At 40.6% G+C, this 24,726-nt stretch overlaps 1 protein-coding gene across 1 annotated transcript; it reads left to right on the forward strand.

Annotated features, from left to right (window-relative positions):
• The first annotated feature begins 2,373 nt into the window (after positions 1 to 2,373).
• On the forward strand, positions 2,374 to 20,259 carry IFT57 (intraflagellar transport 57). The gene is made up of 11 exons (XM_037378224.1): positions 2,374 to 2,605; positions 4,832 to 4,994; positions 6,066 to 6,184; positions 7,109 to 7,199; positions 10,096 to 10,164; positions 10,723 to 10,845; positions 15,151 to 15,222; positions 15,833 to 15,964; positions 16,885 to 16,947; positions 18,524 to 18,590; positions 19,826 to 20,259. The coding sequence occupies exons 1-11, from the start codon at positions 2,388 to 2,390 to the stop codon at positions 20,002 to 20,004; spliced, it is 1,296 nt and encodes a 431-aa protein (XP_037234121.1). The 5' UTR covers positions 2,374 to 2,387; the 3' UTR covers positions 20,005 to 20,259.
• The last annotated feature ends 4,467 nt before the right edge of the window (positions 20,260 to 24,726 follow it).

The raw sequence follows: 24,726 nt of genomic DNA on the forward strand, positions 1-24,726 counted from the left end.
ATTTCTACAGCAGTGGCAATACTGCTTGGGGTTCACTCAGGCATTACAAGAGCACAAGTGCCCCAGCTACAATAAAGGCTCACCACTCTCTTCCTAAGGCAAAGCATAGGAATCTGATGCAGGGAGCAAGATAAATTCTGTACAGGCACAAGACAAAAAGAACATAAGCTACAAATTATCACAACACTCTTCCCAGAAAGCTGGTAATCTGAAACAAGAACAGTAGGTACCTTGGGCTGTCCACAGGGTTAATTCTTTTCTACCAATATTTCACTAGCGCTCCATTTTCTCTGGACAATTCAAGCCTCGTGTATGCTGTTTGGTTTCCAAGAGAAGAAACTGATAAAAGGACTCCAGTACTTTAGGGGAGAGGGCTTACAAAAAAAACCAAACAAAATGCAGGAAGCAGTGAAAGGAAGCAGTGCCTGTTCTCAAAGATCCCAGCTGGTGCTAGCAGCACACAGGTGAGGTGTGTCTCCTGCATTCATGGGAGAACCAGTTCTCCTACCCACTCTCTACCCCACCACCCCAGCAACAGTTCCCCCTGGCAACTGCAGCTGATCTCTAGCTACAGCGTCTCTGCTCGCAGGATTTACTTTTCCCTACACCCAGCTACAAACTACCCATGTCAGGCCATGAGCTGTTGGTAGGGTCAGTTGCTGCCTCCTCTCAGCCTGCACAGTGTAACGTGTTCACAGCTTAGCATTAAACCGTGTAAATGTTTAACTGCAGAACTGTTTAACACAGAAAGTCTCATGCTTATGACATCAAATGGCTAAAGGAACGTTTAATAAAATTGCATGTACTGTTGGAAGTTTGACTTTAGAACAAATTATTAGTTAACAGGTGGTTCAAGTCAGAGGTGGTTTTGAATGCCCTGCTAAGCACTTCATTGAGCACCGGCAGGTTGTTTAAACAAAGAAAGTGCCACCACGAGATGAACCAGGTGGCTGAAAGTTCACCACAAGTAGCATCAACTAGGGAAAAAGGAATTTCCAGCAAGAGAAGATCATGACCACCACCTCCACCACCGCCCACCCACCCCCCCCCCTTCAAGGAGAAGTAAGAGACGGCACATGTAGACTTAATTAACATAAGCAGTGAGAGAATTGCTTAACAAACAGTAAACAAGTATTAAATAATGAGAGGCATAGGTAACCTGTAAAAGCAATGAAGGCTGATGTCAGTGTTTGCTGGTATAAATAGTGTAAAGCTTTGATGGCCAGGGAGCTAGGCATTTGTGGATGACCACCTAGTGTTGCCTAAACTCCTGAACTATTGAACTCAAGATTTAGTCTATAACTACATATTAAACAATTATGTGCACAAAGTTTAGGTCAAGCTGACCCACCCTCTGAAGTCATTAAAATTGATGAATAAAGGGATTTCTAATTAAGGAAGTCAGCCTTGGGGAAAAAGTAACAGATAATGAACACTGTTATCTAAATTACACAGAAAGAAGCCTCCAGGTAAGAAAGTCCTGGCTGCAAGAGGAGACAAGCTGGTAAAGTGTTGCAATCCACAGAAAATCAGTGGGAAGTAGGACAAAGGTAATTGTGGCAATGGGAGATCTGTGACCTCCAACTCAAACAGCACCCCTGAAAGAGAGCAAAAAACTCACTTGGGGAGCATGCAGAGTTAGTGAAAAACTTCAGTTCTGCCTGAGGATGCGTACTAATGTGCATTGGAAGCAAGAAACTTTTAATCAGTCCCGTGCATGAATGCCGCACTATGAATATGCAAGTACTCTACTGTATATAACATGTACCCTCAAGTAACTTGGTGTGCATGCTAGGAAGAAAAATCCCCCATGCACCCAGCATTGTGATAAACCACTGCTGGCTTTCTGCACAACTAGGGTGAAGGGCTGAAAATAACCTCTTCTCGGTAAGTGAGCTGGCGCTGGGCCTGCGGGACAGCACACACTCAGGGCCGAGCTACCTATCAGGCCAACAGCGAGCAACAACGCTTTATAGAACACAGCCCCGGGCCAGCCAAGCCGCTCATCGTGAGGCTTCACCCGGTGCGAGCCGGGGGTGAAATAATACGCTCCTGCATCACAACAACACCGCCATCTTGCCCTCACGCGGTGCCTGCCGTCTCCATGGTTAGTGGGCGGAAGTTGCGAACGCGACGCGTTACAATCCCGCCCCCTCAGCGGCGGTTGGTAGAGAGAGTCGAGGTGAGGCGGTCCCTGTCGCTGAGTTGGATTAGTGATTGGCTGATGATCCTAGAATGCTTCATCACTATTGGTCCTCACCATGGGCAGGCGCAGCCGCCCAGCGTGTGATTGGGGCAGGAGGTGGGCTTCGAGGACGAGACGGGTGGGGATTGGTAGGGCTGGTTGCCTCGGTTACGGGTGGCGGCGGCGGCCGCCGGGCCCCAACATGGCGGAGGAGGCCGTGGGGGGTGGCGGGGCTCCACGGCGCGGGGTGGGGGACCGGGACCGGGACCGGGATGAGGAGGGGGCGGCGGCGGCGGCGGAGCGGGGCCCGGGCGCGGCCTATCACACGTTCGTGCTGATGGAGGACCTGCTGGACAAGCTGAAGCTGCTGAACTACGAGGATGAGGCGCTGCGGCCTCACAACATGCGGCCGCTCTCCAGGTGCCCCTCGCCCGCTCCGCCGGCCGGCTGGCGCCGCTGCCCGGGGGTGCGGAGGGCCCCAGGGAGGCCTGCGGCCTGGCCTGGGAGGCTTTCGCGGGGCTGCGGGCGGGGTCCCGGCGTGGCACGGAGCTCCAGGCGTGAGGGCCCGGAGCTGCCGGGGCCGCAGCGAGGGCCGCACCGCGGGGGAGGGAGGCTGCCGCTCGGAGGACGAGGCGCTCGGGTCAGGGCAGAAGCTGACAGACAGCTCCGCAGCTCCCTGTGTGATTTTGAAGCTTTAAAAATGGGAGGTCCCGCTGAGGGCTGAGATGTGATAAGTAAATACGTCGCTTGATCTTCCCTGCCCCCAGTAGCTACATGCCAGTGTATCTGTGCAAAAAATAACTCAAAGTGAATTTCTTGTATTGTAAGTACTTGGCTGTGGTATTTGTAAGGGGGCTTGGACCTGTTGCTTTTAGCTCTGATTTCTCATATCTACTACATATTTGTTTAGTATGTAATCATTTCTTTTTTTTTTAATAATGGTGGGAGACGGGAAACTTGGGAAATGGGACTGTTGTGCTCCCAATATCCACCAGCCCAAATAACTTCCAAATCCATCTGTCAGTTCTAACTAGGCTCCACAGCAGCATGGCACACAGTTAAGATTTCTGTAAGCAATGGTTTGGTAGGGGGAAAAAGATTGTCCTAATTGTTGCGAAAGATGCTGGAGTACAAGCACAGGGGCTATAAGCCAGCTGTCAGGCCATCAGTATTTGCAGCCAGGAAGCAAACCTTCGTCCACCTTAGTGAGCAGCTGTGTCTGCAAAGGGAAGCAATTGGTTCTGACTATCCTGTGTGCACATTTTTTGGGGACAAATCATGGTCTGACTAATGAATTCTCATTAGTACCACATCTTTCAATTTACTGTGATCCGAAATAGATTCAGTTTGTGTACCTTGCTCTCTAAAGCAACTCGAAGCACAGTAGGTGAGGATGGGTAGAAGGATCACTCCAAAACCATGCTCCTGATCTGAGCTTATGCATTGATTTAAGTAAACCAGCCTCTTGCCAGTCTTGAGAACTATGGGAAGGGGAAGAGATTTGGGGAACTGGAGCAAAAGGAACTAGATGTGTTGCTGTTGTCAGGAGGAGTATTTGGGGGTGTTAAGGCAACAGGAGGTGAAGTTACTGTGGTATAATGGCATGCATAAGGCCAGTATGCAGGAAGAAGACACGTCTCTAGGCAGTGAGGCTTAGTAAATTTGTTCTCACCTCCTTAGGGAAGTACCATTCAAGGTTTCATGTGGTCACTCTGTGCAAAGTTTATTTACTTACTGATTTTTGAAAAGGCATAGTCATATAACCCAAAACAGACACCTTTCTTTGTGCTTTTTGTCTAAATTCCCTTAATGGAAAGCAATATGTGCTTCTAAAGCATTTGTCCGTGTGTTCTGAAGTAGATAAAAGGTGAGACAAATCCACCCTGGCTTCCAGTGTCATGGGTAAAGATATAAAGCTTTAGCAGTGGATCATTTTAATTTTGTTTTTCAAGTAGGCTGTTTGCTGTGTGATATTGACAGTAACTATCAATCACTTTTGCCAATCTGTTCAGAGCATATTTTTCAAATTTGATTTTTTTCTTGCAGTGTAAATCACTTGCCCTATGAAAAATGCCTGAGATTTTGCTAAATCTCAGCTCAGTCATGGCCTACAAGTTATTGGCAGTTGCAGATCTCTGACTTTTCATTCTTTTGAGCTTTTAAGTATTTTATGTTATGCAAGGACCATTTTAATGAATCCATTGCATAGACTTTTAATTAGTCAGTGGTGGTATTTTATGAAGTCACGAGATGGATTCTGCATCCCTAAAATTAGATGAGAACAGAACTGAGCTCATTGTGACTTGAGACTGCTCAGGTAAATAAGAGGAGTAACTTGGGTTTCTGGGGAAATTTGGTGGTGGTTAACTGAAGCTGTATAGTCCTGCTGGCAGGGGAGAGAACTACTTGGTTTCCATTCAATTCCTTGGAAGCTTGGATTAATAACTTGCTTAAACAGATAGCTGCGTGTAGAAAACTTAGCCTACTATGGGTTTGTGTGAAACTAGGCATCCTGAATTTAGTTCAGATGGATCACTCATTGAGAAGGTCAGTTAAAGAAACTCCTCTCTAGCCTTTGCTGGCCTATAATGCTGTAAGAGCTTCAAAAGCTCAAAATATTTACCATTTTTTCCCCTTTTTAAACAGGCACTACTTTGCACTGCCCACTAATCCCGGTGAGCAGTTCTTTATGTTTTGCACCCTTGCTGCTTGGCTTATCACTAAAGCAGGACATCCCTTCGAACAGCCGCAGGAGTGTGATGACCCCAATGCAATAATAGCAAATGTACTCTCAGAATTGCGATCGTTTGTAAGTGTTGAACATGCTGTTTTCCCAAGCATATTTCAAGCACGTGCATCACCTTCAGAAGTCACAGTAATGACACACTTCCTCTCCTGTCTGATTATGTTCCTGAGGACTGGACAGACTTTTCCTATCTATAAGTTTGCAGTATGTTAATTAGTTAATTGGAAGTTTACACCATCTCTACCTACTTGCAAATTTTTACAAAACCAGTCTTACAATATCATATATGATTTAAATTATTTTTGTTCCACAGTCCGTACAATGGATTAAATTGGGCTTACTTCTTGTAGTGTTGTTCATTTATAGTAGTAATTTAGAGATTTTATCTGGAAAGGTTGCACAGTGCTTGTGATCCTGCTCCTGCCAAAGTCAATGGTATAATTCTTAGTGAAGGAAATGGTTTAGAATTGTGTTTGTTTGTTTGGGTTTTTTTCTCTTTTTTTGTGAAGGAGTAAAAGGCTGCATGAAGTGCAAGGAACTATTGGGATATTTTTCAATATTAAAAAACCAAAATGCCAAAGGTCAGGAGAGTATATTGACTTGAAGTATGATCTTACGGAAGATTATACTGTGGTGCAGCTGTGAATGATGTTAAGAGCACTTCTCTAAAGGAGTTAAACTGTAACAAACTAAGATGTTTATTCTGCAGGACAGCAGTAAATAAAAATTTTATAAATAAAATATTTTATAAATAAAATCTGGAACAAACAAGACAATGTTGAAAAGCTGGTGGTTGTCTCAGTGCTTGAGTTTCTCCATAGCTGTTCTTATTTTGCTAGCGTATCACTTGTGTGCTTGACCATCTAGCTCCCTTGTGGCTTCTGACTTTTCTGCTGTCTGTGAGTATCCTTGTACCAGGTGCCTTAGGATTTTGATGCTGTATGTGCTCCTTGGGTTGCTGTTTTCTCTTCTGTTGCCTGATTGGAGCTGCATAGGGGAAGAATATGAGTTAACATTAGTAAAATCTTCATACACAATGGACACTTTGGTTTAAGTGTAAAAAATCTTGTTACCTCCTTGAGAGGAAGCTCAGGCTGAGCAGCCATTAGTAAACAGCACATCTCTTTATTTTAGGAAAGGCCTGTGGATTTTCCTCCCTCAAAATTAAAGGCAGGTTACGGAGAGCAAGTGTGCTATGTTCTTGACTGTTTGGCTGAAGAAGCCTTGAAATACACTGGCTTTAGCTGGAAAAGGTATAGTACACTTTTAAGCATCTTCCCTTACGCATTTTTTTTCAGCAAACAAATGTAAGTTGTAATTGTAAAGACAAAAACTAGTAAGGACTAAAACCAAAGTTACTTGATGTTTCATGAGATGCAAAATTCAACAAGGCTTGAAGCAGTGGGACCAATTGATTCCTAATGCAATTTCACATGATTTAGTCTATTACCAGCAGGGTGAGTGTGGGCCATTAATAAACTTAGCTAATTAATAAAGGTCTGGTGGATGATATTTTTTGGTCATTTTCCTATGCAAAACTGCTTGTTAATCTGACAGTTGAGTTGCAACAGTTTGTGTCCTTTTAGGTCCTATCAGTCAATAGCTAAATTCTTGACCTCTTCAGTTGGAGGGCTGCACAGTATGTGGTCATGTTACAAGTAGGCTACAGTAACTTTGAGTATTTAATCTGAAGCAAATCTTAGGAGAAAGTAGATGACAGACAATTTCAAGTATATGAAAACTTCTTTAGAAGTGTTATTTCATTCTTTCTTTATGATGGGTTTTGAAATGGATATAGTGAAGTAATTTCTACCTTGGAAATATTTTACTGTTACTTCTGGTTAGTACACAAATTTTACTGTAGGCTGAAAGTAAGTCGATGGTGACTTGCACTTGAATTTTAAGAGGTTAGACCAAAAGCGAAAACAAATACTCCCCAAATGTCTTTATAGTATGAATGTACTGTACTGCTGGGCATTTTAACTAGCCCTTACTTTTAAGACAGACTAAGATGAACAAAGACTTTTAAGGCTGACTGTTAATTTTATAATTGCTGTCTAGTCACATTCAACCTTGCCCATAATTCTCATGAAATGTTCTGTTTGCTTAGGAGCAGTTTAGAGGTATTTCCCATGTACTGTGTTTAAAAGTTGTGCTGTTCTGTGAACTAATTTCAGGCCAGCATATCCAACAGAAGAACTAGAAGAAGAAGAAATAACAGAAGATAACGCAGAATTAACACTTAATAAACTGGAAGAGGATGTTGTGGTAGGTTTACCTGACTGGTTTTGATTATTAGTATTGCTCAACTATGAGGAAATTTTTACTCATTGCTCATTTTCTTCAGTTTTGTTTAATGAGTCTTTTCTATTAGCTGTTCAATTGCCCTGTCCAAATGACAGTGCATCTCCATTCCTGCATTGTCAGCTTTGCTGTAGAGTTTTTGTTTCCTTTCAGATAAGGTTGTTAACTCTTCGGGACAGAGCATATGTTCTTCTCTGCATTTATAGTTAACGGAAAGTGAAGTGGAATCTAACCATACATTAAAATTACGTAGAGTCAGTGTTTGAGGATCAACTGTTTTATTTGTTCCTGCTTTTTAACTATAATGACTACAGTGAAGTTGTCGTGTCTATGAAACAGCCTATGAAATACACCTGTAAGTTCAAATATGCTTTTAGGACTTACTGGTGGATGGATGTTGAACAGAAGTAATTTCTCGGTGGTTGACTTTCTGAGAAGATGATTTTTATGAGAGAAGGTGCTTCATTGTAAGCTGGTAGTATAATGTGATCTCAAGACATTGTCACTTTCACAGGCCTCTTGTCAGTTTTGAAGTGAGTCCTCTTCTGCTGACTTAAACAAGTCAGCAGGCTTTTTTGGAGAAGGAATTTGACTGCAGACAGTTAAAGTGAAAATTACAAAAAGAAGTTTGTTTCATATCCAGTTTCTCCAAAAGCTGATGGTTCTGTGCAAAGTAAATGTAGAGCAAAACCAAAATATTGAAAGCTGTGTGCCTGGAAGTGCTCACATGTCAGTAAATTACTTGAGAAGAAAACATTTTTCTGGTGTATTAAGGCCCATTAATACTGGATAGAAAATGCCACAACTATCCCATTTTTGTGTTCACATTTTTCAAGTGCTTAGGAAAAATTAAAGGTCATAAATGTTGGAAATAGACTGCCAGCAATATTATCATATGGTTCTGATTATAGTCCCAATTTATATAACACAGTAGTCCACAAGAATGTAACAGTTGAAGAATTTGCTTATTTTCTTCCTCTTCTCATAGTTTTCCTAAGTATTGCATTATTTTTCTCATTATTAGCCAAGGAAAATGCCAAACTTCTATTCTTAAATTCCATACAATATGCAAACATTGTTATATGGATGTCTGCTTGCATTTTTGTCAGCTTTGAAGTCTCCACAGAAGAAGTCATGGATAATTCTGAGAAGAATAAAAGACATTCTGTATTGTGTGTTTGATCAGCCTCAAAAAAATGTAACCTGTTGGTTAAAAGCTTTAGATACGAAAACAGTTAGCTGTCTGCTCTTTTCTGTGTCTTGTTAATGCCTAATCCGTTTAAAACTGGGAAGTGGAGACGAAACAGTTAGCTAAAGCACAGTTGAAACCATTCAAAGAACCTCTATATTTGCTATCAGGTAGTATCTTAGGCCATGTTTTCACAAATAACATGTTCTATTAGCTTTTGTAAGTTTACCTGTTAATAAAACCATTGAGCTAGGTTTATACAAAGTGGATAATCACTTTCTAGAGCCCCTAATGGTTCTACAGGGAATAATTATATGACAATGCAATTTTTTTTCCCCCCCAAGTCCATTGTTGCTGCCAATATATTTGTATGTCCTGGATGTATTAGCTATATCCATAATTGAATTTAGCAGTACTTCTAGCAGTCAAATACTAACGCTGACGTTCATTGGTTATTCTTTGGTTCTGATTCTTCTGAATAAAGTTGATGAGGCTGACAGACAAGCCTAGTTCTGTAAATCTTGGGGAACTGGGTAGCTCGTATTAGGTAGGCAGCAGTAGCCAGCGAGGCTGGGTGTGCAAGGAAATCTGCATAGTTTGACTTCTCAGTTCTGATAACTAGTCTTGTTGTTATAGTAGTGTTGTCATATGGTCTTCTAAGTGCTGCACAAATAATATATTGTCCATTTAGCAAGATAGTCCCAATCTAGTCACCATTAATTTTTTGCAAGTATTAAGGGGACTAGGGCCCAAACATGCCAGAAGAAAATGAAGTGGTCCCTGTTAGTTAAAAACTAGGTAAGGTAAAGGAATAAGCGCCCAGGTTTTCACTGAGTCTTCAAGGGTTCTACGCAAAGACCTGTTGTATTGTAGTTTTCATGATTTGTCTAGAAAGGAGGTGAATGATGAAATTTTACCTGGGTGGAAAAGACAGCTAACAGAGAGCTACAGATGGGCCAGGTGCAGAAGGGTGAACTGTATGGGTGATAAAATGGCAGGTGAAATTCAGTATAGATAGAGGATAGTGCACAGAAAAAGCATCTTTTGAGTTTACGTATGCAGTAATGGGCTCTGAGCTGATCGTGGTCACTGAGAAATGCAATTTTGAGATTATAATAGAGAAATCTATAAAACCGTCAGCCCAGCATGTAGCGTCTTGGGCAAGAAAACAAATTGATTGCCTCTGCACACTGAAAATGTGTCATTTTGCAATTCAAAATATGTAGGGCGAATGACATCTTGAAAACTATGTTCATGTATGGTTGTGGTTTGGTTTTTGTTTTGGTTTATTTTTATTGTAAAGCTTTAGGAAACACCTAAGATATTATGGTTACCATACAACTGTTGATAATTTTTTTGTGTTGTTGATAATAATTTTTGTGAGAGGGCTTGGGTTTGGGTTTTTTTTCTTGGTTAGTTGGTGTAGTTCTGAAATACTGTTGCACCCTGAGGGAAATTTGGGGTAGCTTTCATCTTCTAGCTTGTTCCAGATATTGTGTATCCTCATAAGATTTTAAGTAAATACAAGCTCCATTATCAGAAACTCTCCATGTCTTGTTTTGTTCAGAAATGCGGAATTTAATACTCCTTTTCTTGTGCTCCTGCAAACTAAAATCATTGAGAAAGGTCTTGCAGTACTTACTGAAGTCTTATTTTGCAACTTTCCTTCAGGAAGAAGAGTCAGACAATGAAGAAAATTTTATTGACTTGAATGTTCTGAAGGCAGAAACATACAGATCAGTAAGTTATTACCCGTCAGTCCTCTGTTGAGAGATTTTTACATCTGTAGCAGCAATTTATTTCTTTTGGATTTAAGTCTGAAAATCCTTGTATAGTCTAACCTTGAAAAAATGTTCCAGCTGAAATGTCTGAGTTTATTTTTAAAAGAAAAATGTGCAGCCAGTTTCGAAACTGGTATCACTGCAAGGTTGCTGGAAACATTTTCAAGAAATTTTTGCAGAGAGTTTTAGGGAAACACAGTATTACTTTCTGGAATATATTTTCATCATCCCCCCCCCCCCCTTATTTCTGGAACGTGTTATGGTTTCTTGTTATATACATTTCATTCTTTTCAATTGTAAGTATGATGAGAAGCTATATTCATTTTAATTCCTAATCTGTAGGAATTCAAGAAATCCATTAATCTGTTACATCTGTAGTCTCAATCATTCTGAACATAAATATTTTTCTGATTATGAACACTATAAGCCATTGTAACATGATTTCTAACAGTTCTTACTATGCATAATGATGATTTTTTTTTTTTTTTTTTATATAAACTCTGTGATTTTTGCATAGGACATGAGTGACGCTGCAAAGCAAGAAGAGATTTTACAGTCCACAACAGATGCAGCAGAATGGAATCTGGAAGTGGAACGTGTGCTTCCACAGCTGAAAGTTACAGTCAGGACTGACAATAAGGTATGTGAGATTGAATTTGTGTGTGTGATCACATACGGTGATTGAAGTTTTATTTCAGTCAGTGTTGTCCACTTCCCATTTACAATTTTTTCTTTTGTCATGCCAAGAATTGTGAATAACAGGCTCTCCAGTGCTATCTTGTCTGAACCTTTGTCGCTTACTTTGACCCTAGAAGCCATAATTTGCAGTAGGTTTTTTTTCCCAATATTATGTAAGAATAAATTTTTCTGCTACTTACAGGGCACCTTATTTCTGTATATTTATGTCCATATATTTATTCAGTGGAAACGTCTTCAATTGTTAAAAAACATTTCCAGTGTATTCACACTTCTGAAAAATTATATCCTCAGTTGGGCAGCTATCAAAACACCTTCCTGGAATAGAGCTGATGAACTTCTTATCTTCAACATTTGTCAACCACATAAAAGATTGATTATATGGAATTAATCGTGCCAAATTTTTCCTGACAATAAAATAGGTCTGTACCTCTCTGATCTAGTCATCACGGTCTCTCCTTATGTTCAGCAAAAAAAGAGTACTTGTTAAAAGTGATTTTACTTACCTATCCAGATAACCACTTCAAGATGAATTCATAATTTTTTAGAAATGTGTATTTCTCTCCGTGATCTCTTTCAAACAGTCAAGAATGAGCAGCTTAGAAGTAGACATCTATCTTTTGGCAAGTCCAGACCTAGGACCTATTCCTGGCATTGCCGTAACCCTTCTTTCTAGGAGCTTGTATAGCACACACAGATCAGCGCAGTGTTGGAATTGCTCATTGGTAGTGACCTAGCTAGTTGGGATGTTGGAGCAATCCGCAGCAGTGATACAGAATTCAGTGAAAGATAATTATCTTGCCAAAACCAGGCTAAGCTCTCAACTGTCCACTAAATTGCTTGTCTGTCCTACTGCATTCTTCTGTGTGAAGAACTGCCTGGTTTGAGCCTTGGCAAGCCCATCTGTTACAGAGAACATCATGCTTGATTCTCACAGTAAGAAATTAAAACTTAGACATACATGGGAAATTAAAGCCACTGTAGGAACTGAGGTTTATTAGGTTCCAGTTTAATGTACCATCTCTTGGCTTTAAGGATTATGTCAAAATGAACATGAAAGGAGGATTCTTCTTTTTCTAGTTTCTGTGCTTTCATGTTTTCAGAAATAACTGGAGAGGAGTGTTTGGCCTTTTTTTATTCTACAAGAAAAGCATCCTATTCTGTGTCCTAGGCTATGCATGTAAGCATAGTACCAGGAAAGGGTTAATGGTTTAATCAGTGGCATTAAAAACTAGATCTTATTTGTGAAGTCCTGGGCTAGGGAGGGGGTGGGGGCAGAGCAGGAGGCATTTGTAGTTTTTATTTAAACTCCAGAGTCTGGCAAATTGTGAAGAACTGTCACCAGACCAACAAAAGATCTTGAGTCTGCTGCAAACTTAAAACCCAACATAAGCACATTTTCTCTGCTAGCCTTTGTTTTGTTCCAGAAGAGGATAGCGGGCAGCAGCACAATTGTAGACAGCAGGTGAACCTCATGGGCTGAACAGCTGTTGGAGATGCTCAGCTGTGCTCTTCAGAGATAGTGAGACACAAGCACCCGTCATTTGGTAGTGCATGTCCTGTGCAGGGGAACAGCCTCACTTCAGGTCAGTGCAACTGCCTGCGGTTGAAGGATGGCACATGTTTAAGTGTGCGGCTGTATAAGTGGCTGTATCCTTCAGAGCTCCGGGGTTGGGAATTCCTCTTGCTCAGTTGCTTCAGCCCAGCCCCACGTGCCTGGGGACCCGCAGGTCCCCATCCCAGACGGGTGGATGCAGCTCCTGCTTCTTTCCTGCTTCTTTCCTGTTCACAGGTTCAGCCAGTAGCGAAGTGTGCATCACACAGACACACAGAGGACCCTGACATGGCCAGCTACACAGACTGCCATAAACAAGGCCCTGTCTTCAACAGCACTTGTAGGACTCCCATAAAATGTAAATATAGACAGCCAGCCCCCCTGCCTCTTCAGCTAATGAAGATTGAAGTTCAGTGGTGAAAGCACAGCTCCCCTTCTCTCTAGATTGAGTAACGCGTGCACGTTCATGGATCCCTCAACTCTCAGCATGGTCCTTCTGTCTCTCTGATCCCCCTGCCTGGATCTTGGGCCATCTTAACTGTTTTGCTGCTCTTCCACTTGCTGGCTAGTCCAGCTTGATGCTTGCCAACAAGCAGATGCAGACACTCACGCGCGCGTCTTAAGGGCACTCTGCATTTGTGGGTCCCCCTGAGTACCAGTGTACACCCCCTGCCTGCTTCATACCCAGGCCTAGATCTAGGGCCTACTACTTGATGGTTAATTCAGTTTTAAGTCTGCTATCAGATTTTACATGAGCACAGCAGGTTTAGGGGAGATGCAAACGCTGCCTGTCCCCCCTCCAGTAGCTGGCACCAGCAGCACAAGCTTGTGACCCACAGTCCTGCTCTAGTTGCTGGTACTGAGCCCCTCACTTGCTTTATTCACACTGGTCCTTCCCAGTAGCTGGATTTTGGGATACGTGCTGGTCTTGCCCTGGTGGCTGAGACCTTCAGCTGCTCCTGTGGTTGGCACAGAGACCCCCCCACTCTCTCCGGCTGCAGCCCCCCACAGGCCTGGGACATCTGCAGCCCTGTTCTGATTCCCATTGCTGGCTCCACATACCTCTCACCAGCAGCTGGCACTTCACCCTTGCAGTGCTTGTACATGCACAGGGTAGAGAAAGGTTGCAGAGAAAGAGAATTAAAAAATAATTTAATAAAAAAAATAGTGCAGACTGCTGTGATCAGACGCAGGGCTCAGGCAGACAAGTGGACTCACTGGCAACAGTTTACACATGACTAGCCCCTCTTACACCCCTCTCTGTCCCCCAGTTTGTTCCTCCTTAGTCCCCTTCTCCTGCATGTTGCTTCCTCAGTTTGTATAGTTGCACCAACCCTCATCCGGAACGTCCAGAATCCTTAGGTTTGCATTCTTACCAGTTGCAAGGGCCAGGTTCAGCTGCTTTGAAGTGATGCTTGCAGTTTCTTGATAGCCCATCAGTTAGTGTGACTGATGGGCTCTGTTTCTTGTCCTTGTCTCTGTTAGTGTTTGCCTGACAGATTTGTGTCTCTGTAGGTTTGGGGTTTTTCCTCCCCTTTTTCTTTGTCTCATTTTGACAAGGTCTTCTATCAGATAATTGTACCTATACATTCTTGGGCTCCCATACCCTTAGCCATTAGTGTAACTGGCCAGGTTTGTTTCTTTTTACTGTCTCCATTATTGTTTTTTGGTCGGGTTTGTGCCTCTCTGTGTTTTGCTTAGCATCCTTTTTGATAAAATCCTTGATCAGATAATGTTACTGAAACAAACACTGTCATCTTCCACGTATCCTTACAGTGCCTATTTTACAAGAAAGTATCCTAAGGTTTGATTTCAAGCAATAAAGATTTATTAACATTAATATATTTTTTTCACCCCTAGACCAGTACAGTGCCAAAAGCTTAAAAATATTTTTAGCACATTCAGAAACACAATACTGAAATAGCAGTGTTCTGCAGTGCTGCTGCTCTGCTTCATTTTGAACTCACACTCTGTCTGCAGCTGTGCTTTGGGTCTGGCAGATGTAAGAAGTTTGCATTGATAAGGAAAAATTTGTGATAAAGCTTGGGAACTAGAATTGATTTCTGAGAAAAAGATGCCTACCTATGGAGTTAAAACAGCACCTTTTCTCATCCCCCATCCCTGCGTCCATGCATGTTTCCTGTGACCTAAAAACTGCAAATAATTCTTCTGCTTCTAATTTTGTCCCACTATCAAAAAACAAGTTTAGGTATTTCTGCCCCTCTTGTGTCTTTCTGTTCTTCCTGATAATAGTAAGAATATTTAGTAAGAATAAAAAGATCTGATAGTCTGGAACTGGTAGTTGTTGGGTATCTGAAGCACTTGTTTTGTCTAAGAGGAAGCTGAGCTAATGCAGCTATAATCAGTATTTTCAGTATTTGCTCCCAGAGTATTTTCTAACAGAAACAGTTCTACAAAGATGAAACAGATTCTAAAAAGCATAGCTACTGTGGTATCAGTGAGGATGTCAGTGTTTGTTTATGAATCCGAGTGTCACGTGTGACATTCAGGAGGTTTATAAATTGTGTCACATTAAGCAAGTGCCTCTGGATATAAACATGGCAGTGGCAGAATATTACACAGTGATAGTATAAAAGAGAACTGACCCTGCCTTGCATAGCAGCCTTTGTGTAGTAACAAGAGAAAGATAAAAGTTGTACTTACCTATGTTTTACTTTGTGGCATCTCTTTTAGGATTGGAGGATTCATGTAGATCAAATGCATCAGCATAAGGATGGAATTGAATCTTCTTTGAAGGAAACTAGGGTATGTCTTGTATGTGCGGAGTATTTAGCTGATCTGTCAGCATTTTTATTTTCTCATTTATTTGATATACGTTAAGAACTACCTTGGTTTATTTTTTCCCTTCATTTTATTTGTCCTAATGCTGTAAAACTAAAAAGGGAAACATGACATGATGATTAGGGACAGCAGGACTGGCAGAATATCTTCTGGGAAAGAAGTGTATATGTGAGGATTCGCAGGGATTTGGGGGTTCATTAACGTATAGATTACCATAAGTACATCCTGACTTCAGAGGGTAAAATAGAATAATACAATTGTACAATCTGAAAATACGTGCTGATAAAAACCCCCAGACACTGTCAAATACTATTATTGGAGTAACTCACTGACATTGACATTTGTAATTAATGGAGGTGGGGAGAGTGATGGAAGCAATAAAGCTTGAAATGTATTTTGGAGGTAGGCAAACCAGAACACATTAGGAATAATTTTTGTTGGCTAAACACAGCATTTCTGTCCTATTTTTCTCTCACACTTTAGGCTTCCATATCCTTTCTTAATTACAGCATTGTTTTAATACTCTTTGCATACTATCTATGTACTGTCAACCCACAAAATGTAATTTTTCTAGGGTTACCTTGACAAACTCCATAATGAAATCAGCAGAACATTGGAAAAGATCAATAGCAGGGAAAAGTACATCAACAATCAGTTGGAGCACTTGGTTCAGGAGTACCGCTCAGCACAAGCCTTGCTCAGTGAGGTAATGCCCTGGTCTTTTGTTGTTGTCTTCTCTAGTATTAACTTGCTATTAAGTGAGGGTGAAAGCAAAGAAGACTCAGAGGAGTTATCTGTGAATTCTGCTGCTGGATATAAAGCGGGGGAAATGTTGATTGGCTGTCAAATTATATAGTTTTTAAGCTAAACTAGCAATTTTTATTCAACTATTCTACAAGGGAATATTGCCTGAATATTATGTAAATCTGTTGCCAATCTTGAGTAGCTAGTAAATTGCTAGTTCTGCTTTCCCTGTGAAGTTCACACATCTGTGAGGAGTGGAAAAACTACAGTCTCGGTCCAGCATTCATCTCTTACATTGATTACTCGTGCTAACATGCACAAAGCACTCTGATTACTTTGCTTCATTTAGCTTTTATGCCAATACAGTGCTGTTTGAGAAGCTTTTTCATCCCTTAGTTAGGAGGCCTGTATGAGCTGCCATGTGGCTAGCACTCCTGCTCGTGGGCATGATGTTAAAATAAGGCTAACAGGATTTGACCACGGTGCTTTCTCTTGGTCTTACTGTTAAACTTTGAGAAACTTCAAGATAGTAATTTACTGTTGATGAAGAAGTATTCTGGGTTTCAGGATTCAAGTCTGTCTCCATCCTGGCAAATTTTCTTTATTTCCTCAGTAAATGATTAGAAAACATAACTTCTTACTGTGTATGTATTAGGGCTATTACAATTTTTTAAACTTTAATTTTTTTTTTAACTATAGTCATTACAGGGGCTGATGTTTCAAGCCTCTCTTCATACATGTAGTGCTGTAGACGTCATCAGGCCTTTGTGGGAGGGTTTCTGGAACTGGGACGTGTGAGAGCAAGTTTTGGTGGTGTCTCTGAGCTGTCTGCATACATTCCTTCAGCTTTGTCACTACAGCAAAACTCATGTTTCTTTCCAGGCTAAAGAGAAGTACCAGGAGGGAAGCGGAGGAGTAACTGAAAGGATTAGAGTGCTTTCAGAGGTAAAACACATCTTCCTGTAATTGCTTTTGCTTATTTTAAAACAACCGTCAGAGAGTTGGCATTTAGTTAGTGTTTGCAGTTTTAAGAACCCAGTTCTTTCTGATTTGTTCTCATGGTAAAAGATTAATTTGTTTGTTTAGTGGAGGCAATCTAGTTCAGTCCCTGAATTTTAAACCCAGGCTGCCATTGATTTTTAACTTGTGAAGTTGGGTAAGCTATTGTGAGCTCTTAATTTCCCCAGCTTGTAAAAGAGGGTAAATATTCTGTATTCTATAACCTGTGTCCTAGAATTATCAAGGATTAATCAAGTCATCCATAAATTCTTTGCAAGAAGAAAAGTTTAACTCTTATTTTTAGTTAAAATTAACAATTTGAAACCCACTTTATTTATTAGATGATAAAGCGTCTGGAGTAGTCACATAAAATAGGTCACACCACAGGAATGTGCTGGAAATTGTAAAACAAGCTTGAGATGGTTAAGAATATAATAGAATAGCTCGGTTGGAAGGACCTACAACAATCATCTAGTCCAACTTCAGGAGGTAATACAGCAGTTTCATCGGAGTTTTCTAGCAACAATTTCTAAGCGTACAGATTCTGCAGAATTAGAGTTTCTTTCTATTTCACTCTGAAGGAAGCTTGAAAAAGAGAATACAATTACTTCAGATTTATAATGTGTTTGTGCTTTGGAAGTTACTGACTGATTAGTAATGATTAATATGTTACTAATTGGCAGCCTACAAACTATGTAGATGCAGTGGTGCGTATCTGAGATAAACTAGACATGCTGGATATTACTACTGATCTGCTTTCAAGCATTCTATCAAATCTCAGCCCCCTCAGCAATACCAGTAGCGCTGTAGGTATGCAATAACAGTGCAGCCATGTTTCGGTTTTGTTACTGAAAAGGCTTATCGGAGCTGTAATGAAGGGTCGTTTTTATATTATAGGCAAAAATACTGAATTATTACCTAGACTTTACCTTAGAATCATATATTTGCTTTTTCTTCTGTGTCTGTAAAGGCAAACTGGTTGCTAGGTAGTCACTACTAAAATGCACTTTTAATTCTTCACACGTGCATTTTACATACCTACTACTAGCACCAGTGCCAGCAGGCTTGGCTGCTGCACCTTCTTTTGCTGCAGTGCTGTTTCTCGGGTTTCCACTGGAACCTGCTGAAATCGTTTCCAGAAGGGCAGCTGGCATGGTCATTTGGTGACCCTTGGTCTGCGGGGATATTGGTTCCCGTCTTCCATCCAGCATCATACAACAACTACATACAAGCAAAAACTGCAAATACACTGTTATTTTTATTGATTTGGGATGCACAGATTCTCAGTAACACCATGCTGTTCAGCCAGCTTTTTACTCTTTCTGCCATAATTCTCACAACATTAATTTAGTGAAATTTAAGTTTTCTTAACAGCTGAAAGAAATTGTTCTTCTTTATGCCACTAAGACAGTTTAGTTCATTTCTTTAAAACTTGCAGTTATTCAGCAGAGAATTTTGTTGTTTTCTTTTTTAAACTTGACATTCATCTGGTTTAATTAAGAAAAAAAATATCTGTTTTAAGATTACAGAAGTATTGGAGAGAGTAAAGCAGGAAACAGAAGAGAAAGGAAGCAGTATGACTGATGGTGGTAAGTATGTTTTTGCTTCAAACCAAGTACCTGTTTTCTAAGTGACAGCTACATAATTTGTCCGTTATTAAAGAAAAATAAAACAGGACCAAACTGAGTGACTAGTCTAAAATATCAATATTTAATTTCTAAAAGGTGTCTAAGGAAAACAGGAGTCTAAACCTCTGTGAATACGTTATGTAAGTCTGCAGAAGGTAGATATTCCAGGATTTCCCCTTTTGATAAATTATTTGTCAAAATCAAAGAAAAAAAAAAGGGGGGGGGTTATGTCTGTTTTGAATAGCTACCAACTTATTGGAAGAAATTCACACCTGAGAGGTTCCACGCCTTTTATTCTGAAGTAGTTTCTAGCAGTCGCTGTTAGATTTCCTGACTAAGGCTGGCTGGAGCCAGTGAGAAAATTCATTTTGGTGTTTTGATGTTTGGACTTTTTTAATACTTAAAGCTACGTGCCTATTTGAATTAATTGTCTTGGACTCGGGTTTTGATTGTTTGAGATTTTTGCTGATAAATGCATTCTGTTGCAAATGTATAAAGAGTATAAATGCAGAAACAAATTGGTGTGTGTTACAGTAGGGCTAAATATGCAAGCTGTATGCATATTTAACTGTAAACATTACAGCTAATTTACTTAAGTAGCTTTAAGTGTTACTGTTTAAGGAAATTTTGTGCACCCTTGCTTTGCTGTGAAGGAGCTACTCTCCTGCCTTGCAACACCTTTTCTGTATTACAGCATGGCCAAGGGCCAGGACAAAATTTAGAGCCCAGAATTATAAGGAGCAATGTGATGCAGCAGCAGCATCCCTAGGGTGATAATAGTGGGAAGTGAGGGATTAGAAGCAGAGTATGGAGCACAAAACATTTTAATAGCTTTTCACAGGTGAGATGACCTCCTGCTGAAGATGTCTTCAGTCTCTACCAAATGCCAAGTCAGGTACCGGGATAAAGCTCTCAGCCAAGGAAAACACATCATTGACAGACCTGTCTTAATGTTGATGCACGTCTTTATGCAGATCTTAGATGTCAAAAAGACAGCAAAATTGTCATTGCCTATTTCTATCTTTAAAGTATCTTGCATATTAAAAATGATGTATCAGTACAATCATGTCTTTAGAGTAGAACACCCTTTTGTTCATTCAACTCAATTTTAAGGAGTGAATTATAGAAAATAATGCTTTTCTGTTAAGTAGCTGACAGAGTTGCTCTGTTTATCTTCTTTTTTTTTTTTTTAACAGCTCCTCTAGTGAAGATTAAACAGGCCTTAACAAAACTGAAGCAAGAAACCATTCAGATGGACATACAAATCGGTGTAATGGAACACACATTACTACAGTCAAAGCTGAAGGAGAAATCCAATATGACTAGAGATATGCATGCAACAATGATTCCAGAAGCCGCAGTAGGTGCCTATTAAAATTCTTTGGAGTGGACGTGGTTTGTCCAAAATACAGTTTTCTACCATTTGCTTTTTTGTTAGTTTATACATTTCCTTTTTGCTGGGGGAGGGAGACGTTCTTTTTTCTTGTTTGTTTTTAAGAAGATGCTTGACATGCACTTTTAAGAAGTAACATGCGTGCTTTGGACTCAGCATGGAGCTGTGTTTAGTTTTGTGCTGTGAAGATTTACTGCAGATCTCTTCCAAATATGCTAATAAATTCTTATTAATGAATGTGTCTCTATTTCATTGGAGAATGTTATGTAGTGTGAAAGTGTATAGAATGATACTGACAGCCTGTAATCTTGATATTCTATAGCGCTGAAAGAAAATTGCTTGCAAAGTACTGGAAAGGAATTTAAAATGTCTATTATTGCCATTTACATACATTTAGTATGAAGTATTTAATTGATGATACTGAAGTAATATGCCATTACCCTTTCTAAAAGGCTGGGTCAAAATCGGTATCAGCTGCAAGTAAAAGTGAATTGTAATTGCTTTGAACTGAAGTTTATGAATCAAGCAACAAGCTGATGTTTCAGTAACACTGGCAGGCTCCTAGGGCAGCCCTAAACAAATTTGTGAATGGACAACCACCCTATTCCTCACTCTTTTTTTTTTTTTTTTTTTTTCTTTTTTTTTTCCCAGTGGTCGTCTAGACAGACTGGTATGAGTGGTTCTTTTAATTATTTTTATTTTTACATTGCGTCTAACAGAAGCAATGATAATAAAATCTAAGACCTAAGAATGTGGGAAGCACTGTTGGGAAATTACTATTGGCTTTCAGCTTTCTAATTTTTTTCCATGTGTCATCATTGTTTGAGTCACTTTGTATTACCATTGGGTCAAATGGTGCTTTCATTTATAGCATGTAGGAGAACTCCATGGACATCATTTGGGTTATTCTTGCTTTCTGGTTTTGTGTCAGAACACCTAATTTTGACCTCTGTTAAGGAAAAATGTTGCCAAATCTAGTTGTATAATGTGGAATGAGAAGAAAGATGTGTGAGGAAGGGGTTGGAAATGTAATGGCAACTGGGAGCTCCCTTCGTCTTGGTAAATGTGTAGGTAGGGAGTGATTCTAGATGTTACTGGTAATGAAGGAGCACAGGACAAAATTAAAAACCTTATTAAAGCAATAGTACATCCTTTTGGTTACCATTGTTCATAAGCCACAGACAATACAGTACGGTTCCAGTGCTATTAAAATCCTCCGCTAACTTCCATAGGCAATTCCATTCATCTTAATTAATCTCTCTTGCATAAAAGTGACCAGCATTTTGCAGAATCAGTGGATCAGTTCTGTGTCTGGAAGTCAAGACACTTGACACAGTCAGTACTATGAGCCAGTTTCTTAACTTTGTTGCGCTTCAGTATTTCATTCGCCGAAAAGAAAAAGCCCTAAGCCCATCAGATTCTAATAAGTGAAAAGCTATATGTAAATGTCAACTATTATAATTTACCTGTGCAAGCAACTGCTGAAAATCTCTATGAATCACACTGGAAATCAGTTTCCAACTTCTTTTGCTGCCTACCTATATCCTCCCACATTCAGCTTAAATTAGAAAAGTTATTATTCATGTTCCCTTTGTTAGGTGGTGTTGCTACTGCATATTTACTTTAACAATGAGTTTACTTCAACTTAAGATAAAGCAATCCCCTTCTCTATTGCCTGCAGAGCAGCTCACTGATGCTTTTGAATTGCAAATATTGTGCTGTATAAATGCTGTTTATGTAAATACTGTCCCCCAAAAAACTCCTCCTTTGTGCTAATATAACAAACACAATTAATCAAAAACCTTCCCTTATGAGTCGAGCCTCCTATTCTATTAGAAATCAATCTGTTGAGACAAGCATGGCCAAAAATCCTCTAATGTGTTAGAAAAATCTCCAGAAGAAAAGCTAGTCTCCTTTATGCCAAAGTAATTCTAAAATAGTGTGCTAATTATAGGTAATTAATCTATGGTACTTTTCACGGTACTCTCTGAAATCGCATTAATCTAAGCAGGATGCTTCTGTTCCTGTTTCAAGAGTGATAACCATCTGGCAAAGAATGGCATTTGCCCATTTGGACAGTCAAAGCGCTTGACCCTGGTGTGACAGCAGGCTGACTGCTCCAGCAAGTGGCCACACCGCCTTGCTTAAAAGCATGGGGAGAGCAATGAGGTCTTAACAAGCAGCCTGAAAGGCTGTTCTAAAAAAGCAATTATCTGTGTAATTATTCCGCTGCTGGATCAATGCAGGAAGCAGAAGCCACATTAAAATTAAATCACTTGATTCGCATTACTTCATATGTTGCTCATTATCTAATGCAATGTCGGAACTGAGGACTAACAAAATGAAGGTGTCCCTAAGTTAGTAACGTGCATGGGAAGCTGTGCTGTGCTGTAAAACAGTCTCTTCTTCTGCAGAGTTATTTGGGGCAGAAGCTCTGTTTATCAGAGTTAACTTTTATATACAGCTCGCCTCTTCTAAGGTCTCTTAATATTTTCCGTCCTCTGAAACACATCAGCATGGAGGCACGGTGTCACTGTTACATGTCCTCTAGAAGCCAGATAGAAGCGAGCTGTAGACAGATTCAGAAGTAGCGCAGAGGGACAAACAAGGAGTTCCATTTGCCGAGTCTGGTCAGAGAAGCCACAGGTCTTGTCCTCGCTGTGAGGACTGTTAAGAGTTCAGTCTATATGTGGCCCCAGGGAGAGCTGGGGCCTGGCTCTGGGACACGTGTGGCCGAGGAAAGCTCGTCAGTAGCCAGCTCGCTCTCCTGCATGTGCTCCTCGAAGCTCCAGAGAAGGAACACCAGCAACGTATTACTTCTTAGGGTTTCTGCAGCTCGGAAACCCCTCTGAACCGCAGAATATGACTCGGTGCCTTATTTCCCCTGGGCTATCTTACCTCTAGGCTAGGATGTAAGGGATGCAAGTGCCCTGCTAGGAACTGGAAGGAGCCCCAGTGCTTGGTACCTTACTAGAGGTGCAGTTTACAGGCTATTGAGGGTGTTAGAGTGATGTTATGTGCGTTACTGTCTGTCTTTAATAAACATAGTATTCCCATCCCCATTCTCTTCTAATGTCAGCAAACAGCATGATTTGCTGAGTATTGTGTGCTGTGCTGGTAAAGAAGTATAAAGTAAGAGCTGGATTTTTACCTCTTAATCCAATTTTCGCATAGAAAATCATCCTGTGGAGTTAGTGGCTTAATACTGAAATTGCGAGAGTTTAATAGTGGCTTTCAGTCATATGCCAGGGATTTGGGATTTTGGTAATTACACAAGTTAATCATTGGAACTTGCACCAGTGAGTGCAGGAAAGTGAACCAGAAGTTCACGTGAATTTGAGAAACAGCTAGCTGTTACAAACAACTCCCAGTTCTCATCAAAATACTCATTCTTTGCTGATGGCATTAAAGGCCTTCCCTCACCCGAAAGAGAGGCACTTCAGGGAAAATTCTTTCTTGGAAAGGAAAACAAATGCCCACCTACTATTGAATGTTGCCACCCTTTTTTGCACCGTAGCTCTGCTGTGCACTACAACATACAAAAAAATCACTGTAATGCTAATTGTAAGTTACAGTAAGAGCAATTAAGTCATATCTGCATGACCTATAAAAAAGACTAGGCATAAATGAAGAGCCTGTATGTGAATGTTTCCAGCTTCTGAGCTCTTTGAATTTTGCATCCAAATTTTGCAGCCTGGGCTTCTCTCCAAGTTTGACAAATGTTAATTAAAAAAAAAAAAAAAAAAAGAAGAAATTGGTGTGATGCTGTTTCTTTTCACGCTGGCTCTCGGCCCGCTGCCGGACTGTCAATGCTGCAGTGTGCCTCCGCAAGGCAGCTGCACGTGCGTGCGTCCTGCCCGCCGCGGGGCTTCATCGGCACAGTTCGGCAGCATGACAGCACGCCTGTGCGGGCCCTGCCTCAGCTCCCCCAGCACCGCTGCTTTCTGCTTTCTTGTTGGTGTATTAATGTTTTACGAAACGGTTGGGTGTTTTCTGACAAAGGCTTGAAATAATACTAGGGAAAAGCCTGGCCTGTGACATCGCTGCCTGTGAACTTAAGTAAACAGGGGATACAAGCGCCAGCTTTTCTGCATGAATACTGTTCATAGGTGGGGAGTTTCCACAGGAGGTTCTGAGATTGCAAAAGTTATTTTTGTCTGCCATTTCCTCCTCTTGATCTGTTTTTCTCTTCAGCAAACACCATTTCCAGGGCTTTCTCAGGTATTAGCTAATACTCATCCATTGCTCCAGGGCTTGGTGTTACTGGAAATGTCTGTCTTTCAGCCGCTTAGTAACAGCCCTACTATTTTGCAAACAATTATTCCCAGGTGACATTGCTATAAGCAAGGTTGAGAGCTTTCTGCTGAGAGTAAAGAACAATTTGAATAATGCTAGTCTTTCACTTACTGGCTAGTTTTACTCTGTTCTTTTTCATTCCTGATCTTAAGTGGTTAAGAGTGGTTGTATCTCAGTACTCCATCCCAGAAGTGGCTGAGACATGCTAGTTATTCACATGTCTTAGCTACTGGTTGTAAAAATCAACAAAGATTAATATTTTAAGGTCAGAACTACAGAATAATTATTTCTAATAATATTCCTCTTGATGACTCACTAGTTGCAATTGTTCATTCAAAATATTTTCCCATTTCTCTGGCTTTCAAAGGATGGCAATACTTGTAATACCATCTTAGTGTTATTCAGGAG

Source organism: Falco rusticolus, chromosome 2, assembly GCF_015220075.1.
Source record: "Falco rusticolus isolate bFalRus1 chromosome 2, bFalRus1.pri, whole genome shotgun sequence".
In the NCBI taxonomy this organism is placed as follows: Eukaryota; Metazoa; Chordata; class Aves; order Falconiformes; family Falconidae; genus Falco; species Falco rusticolus.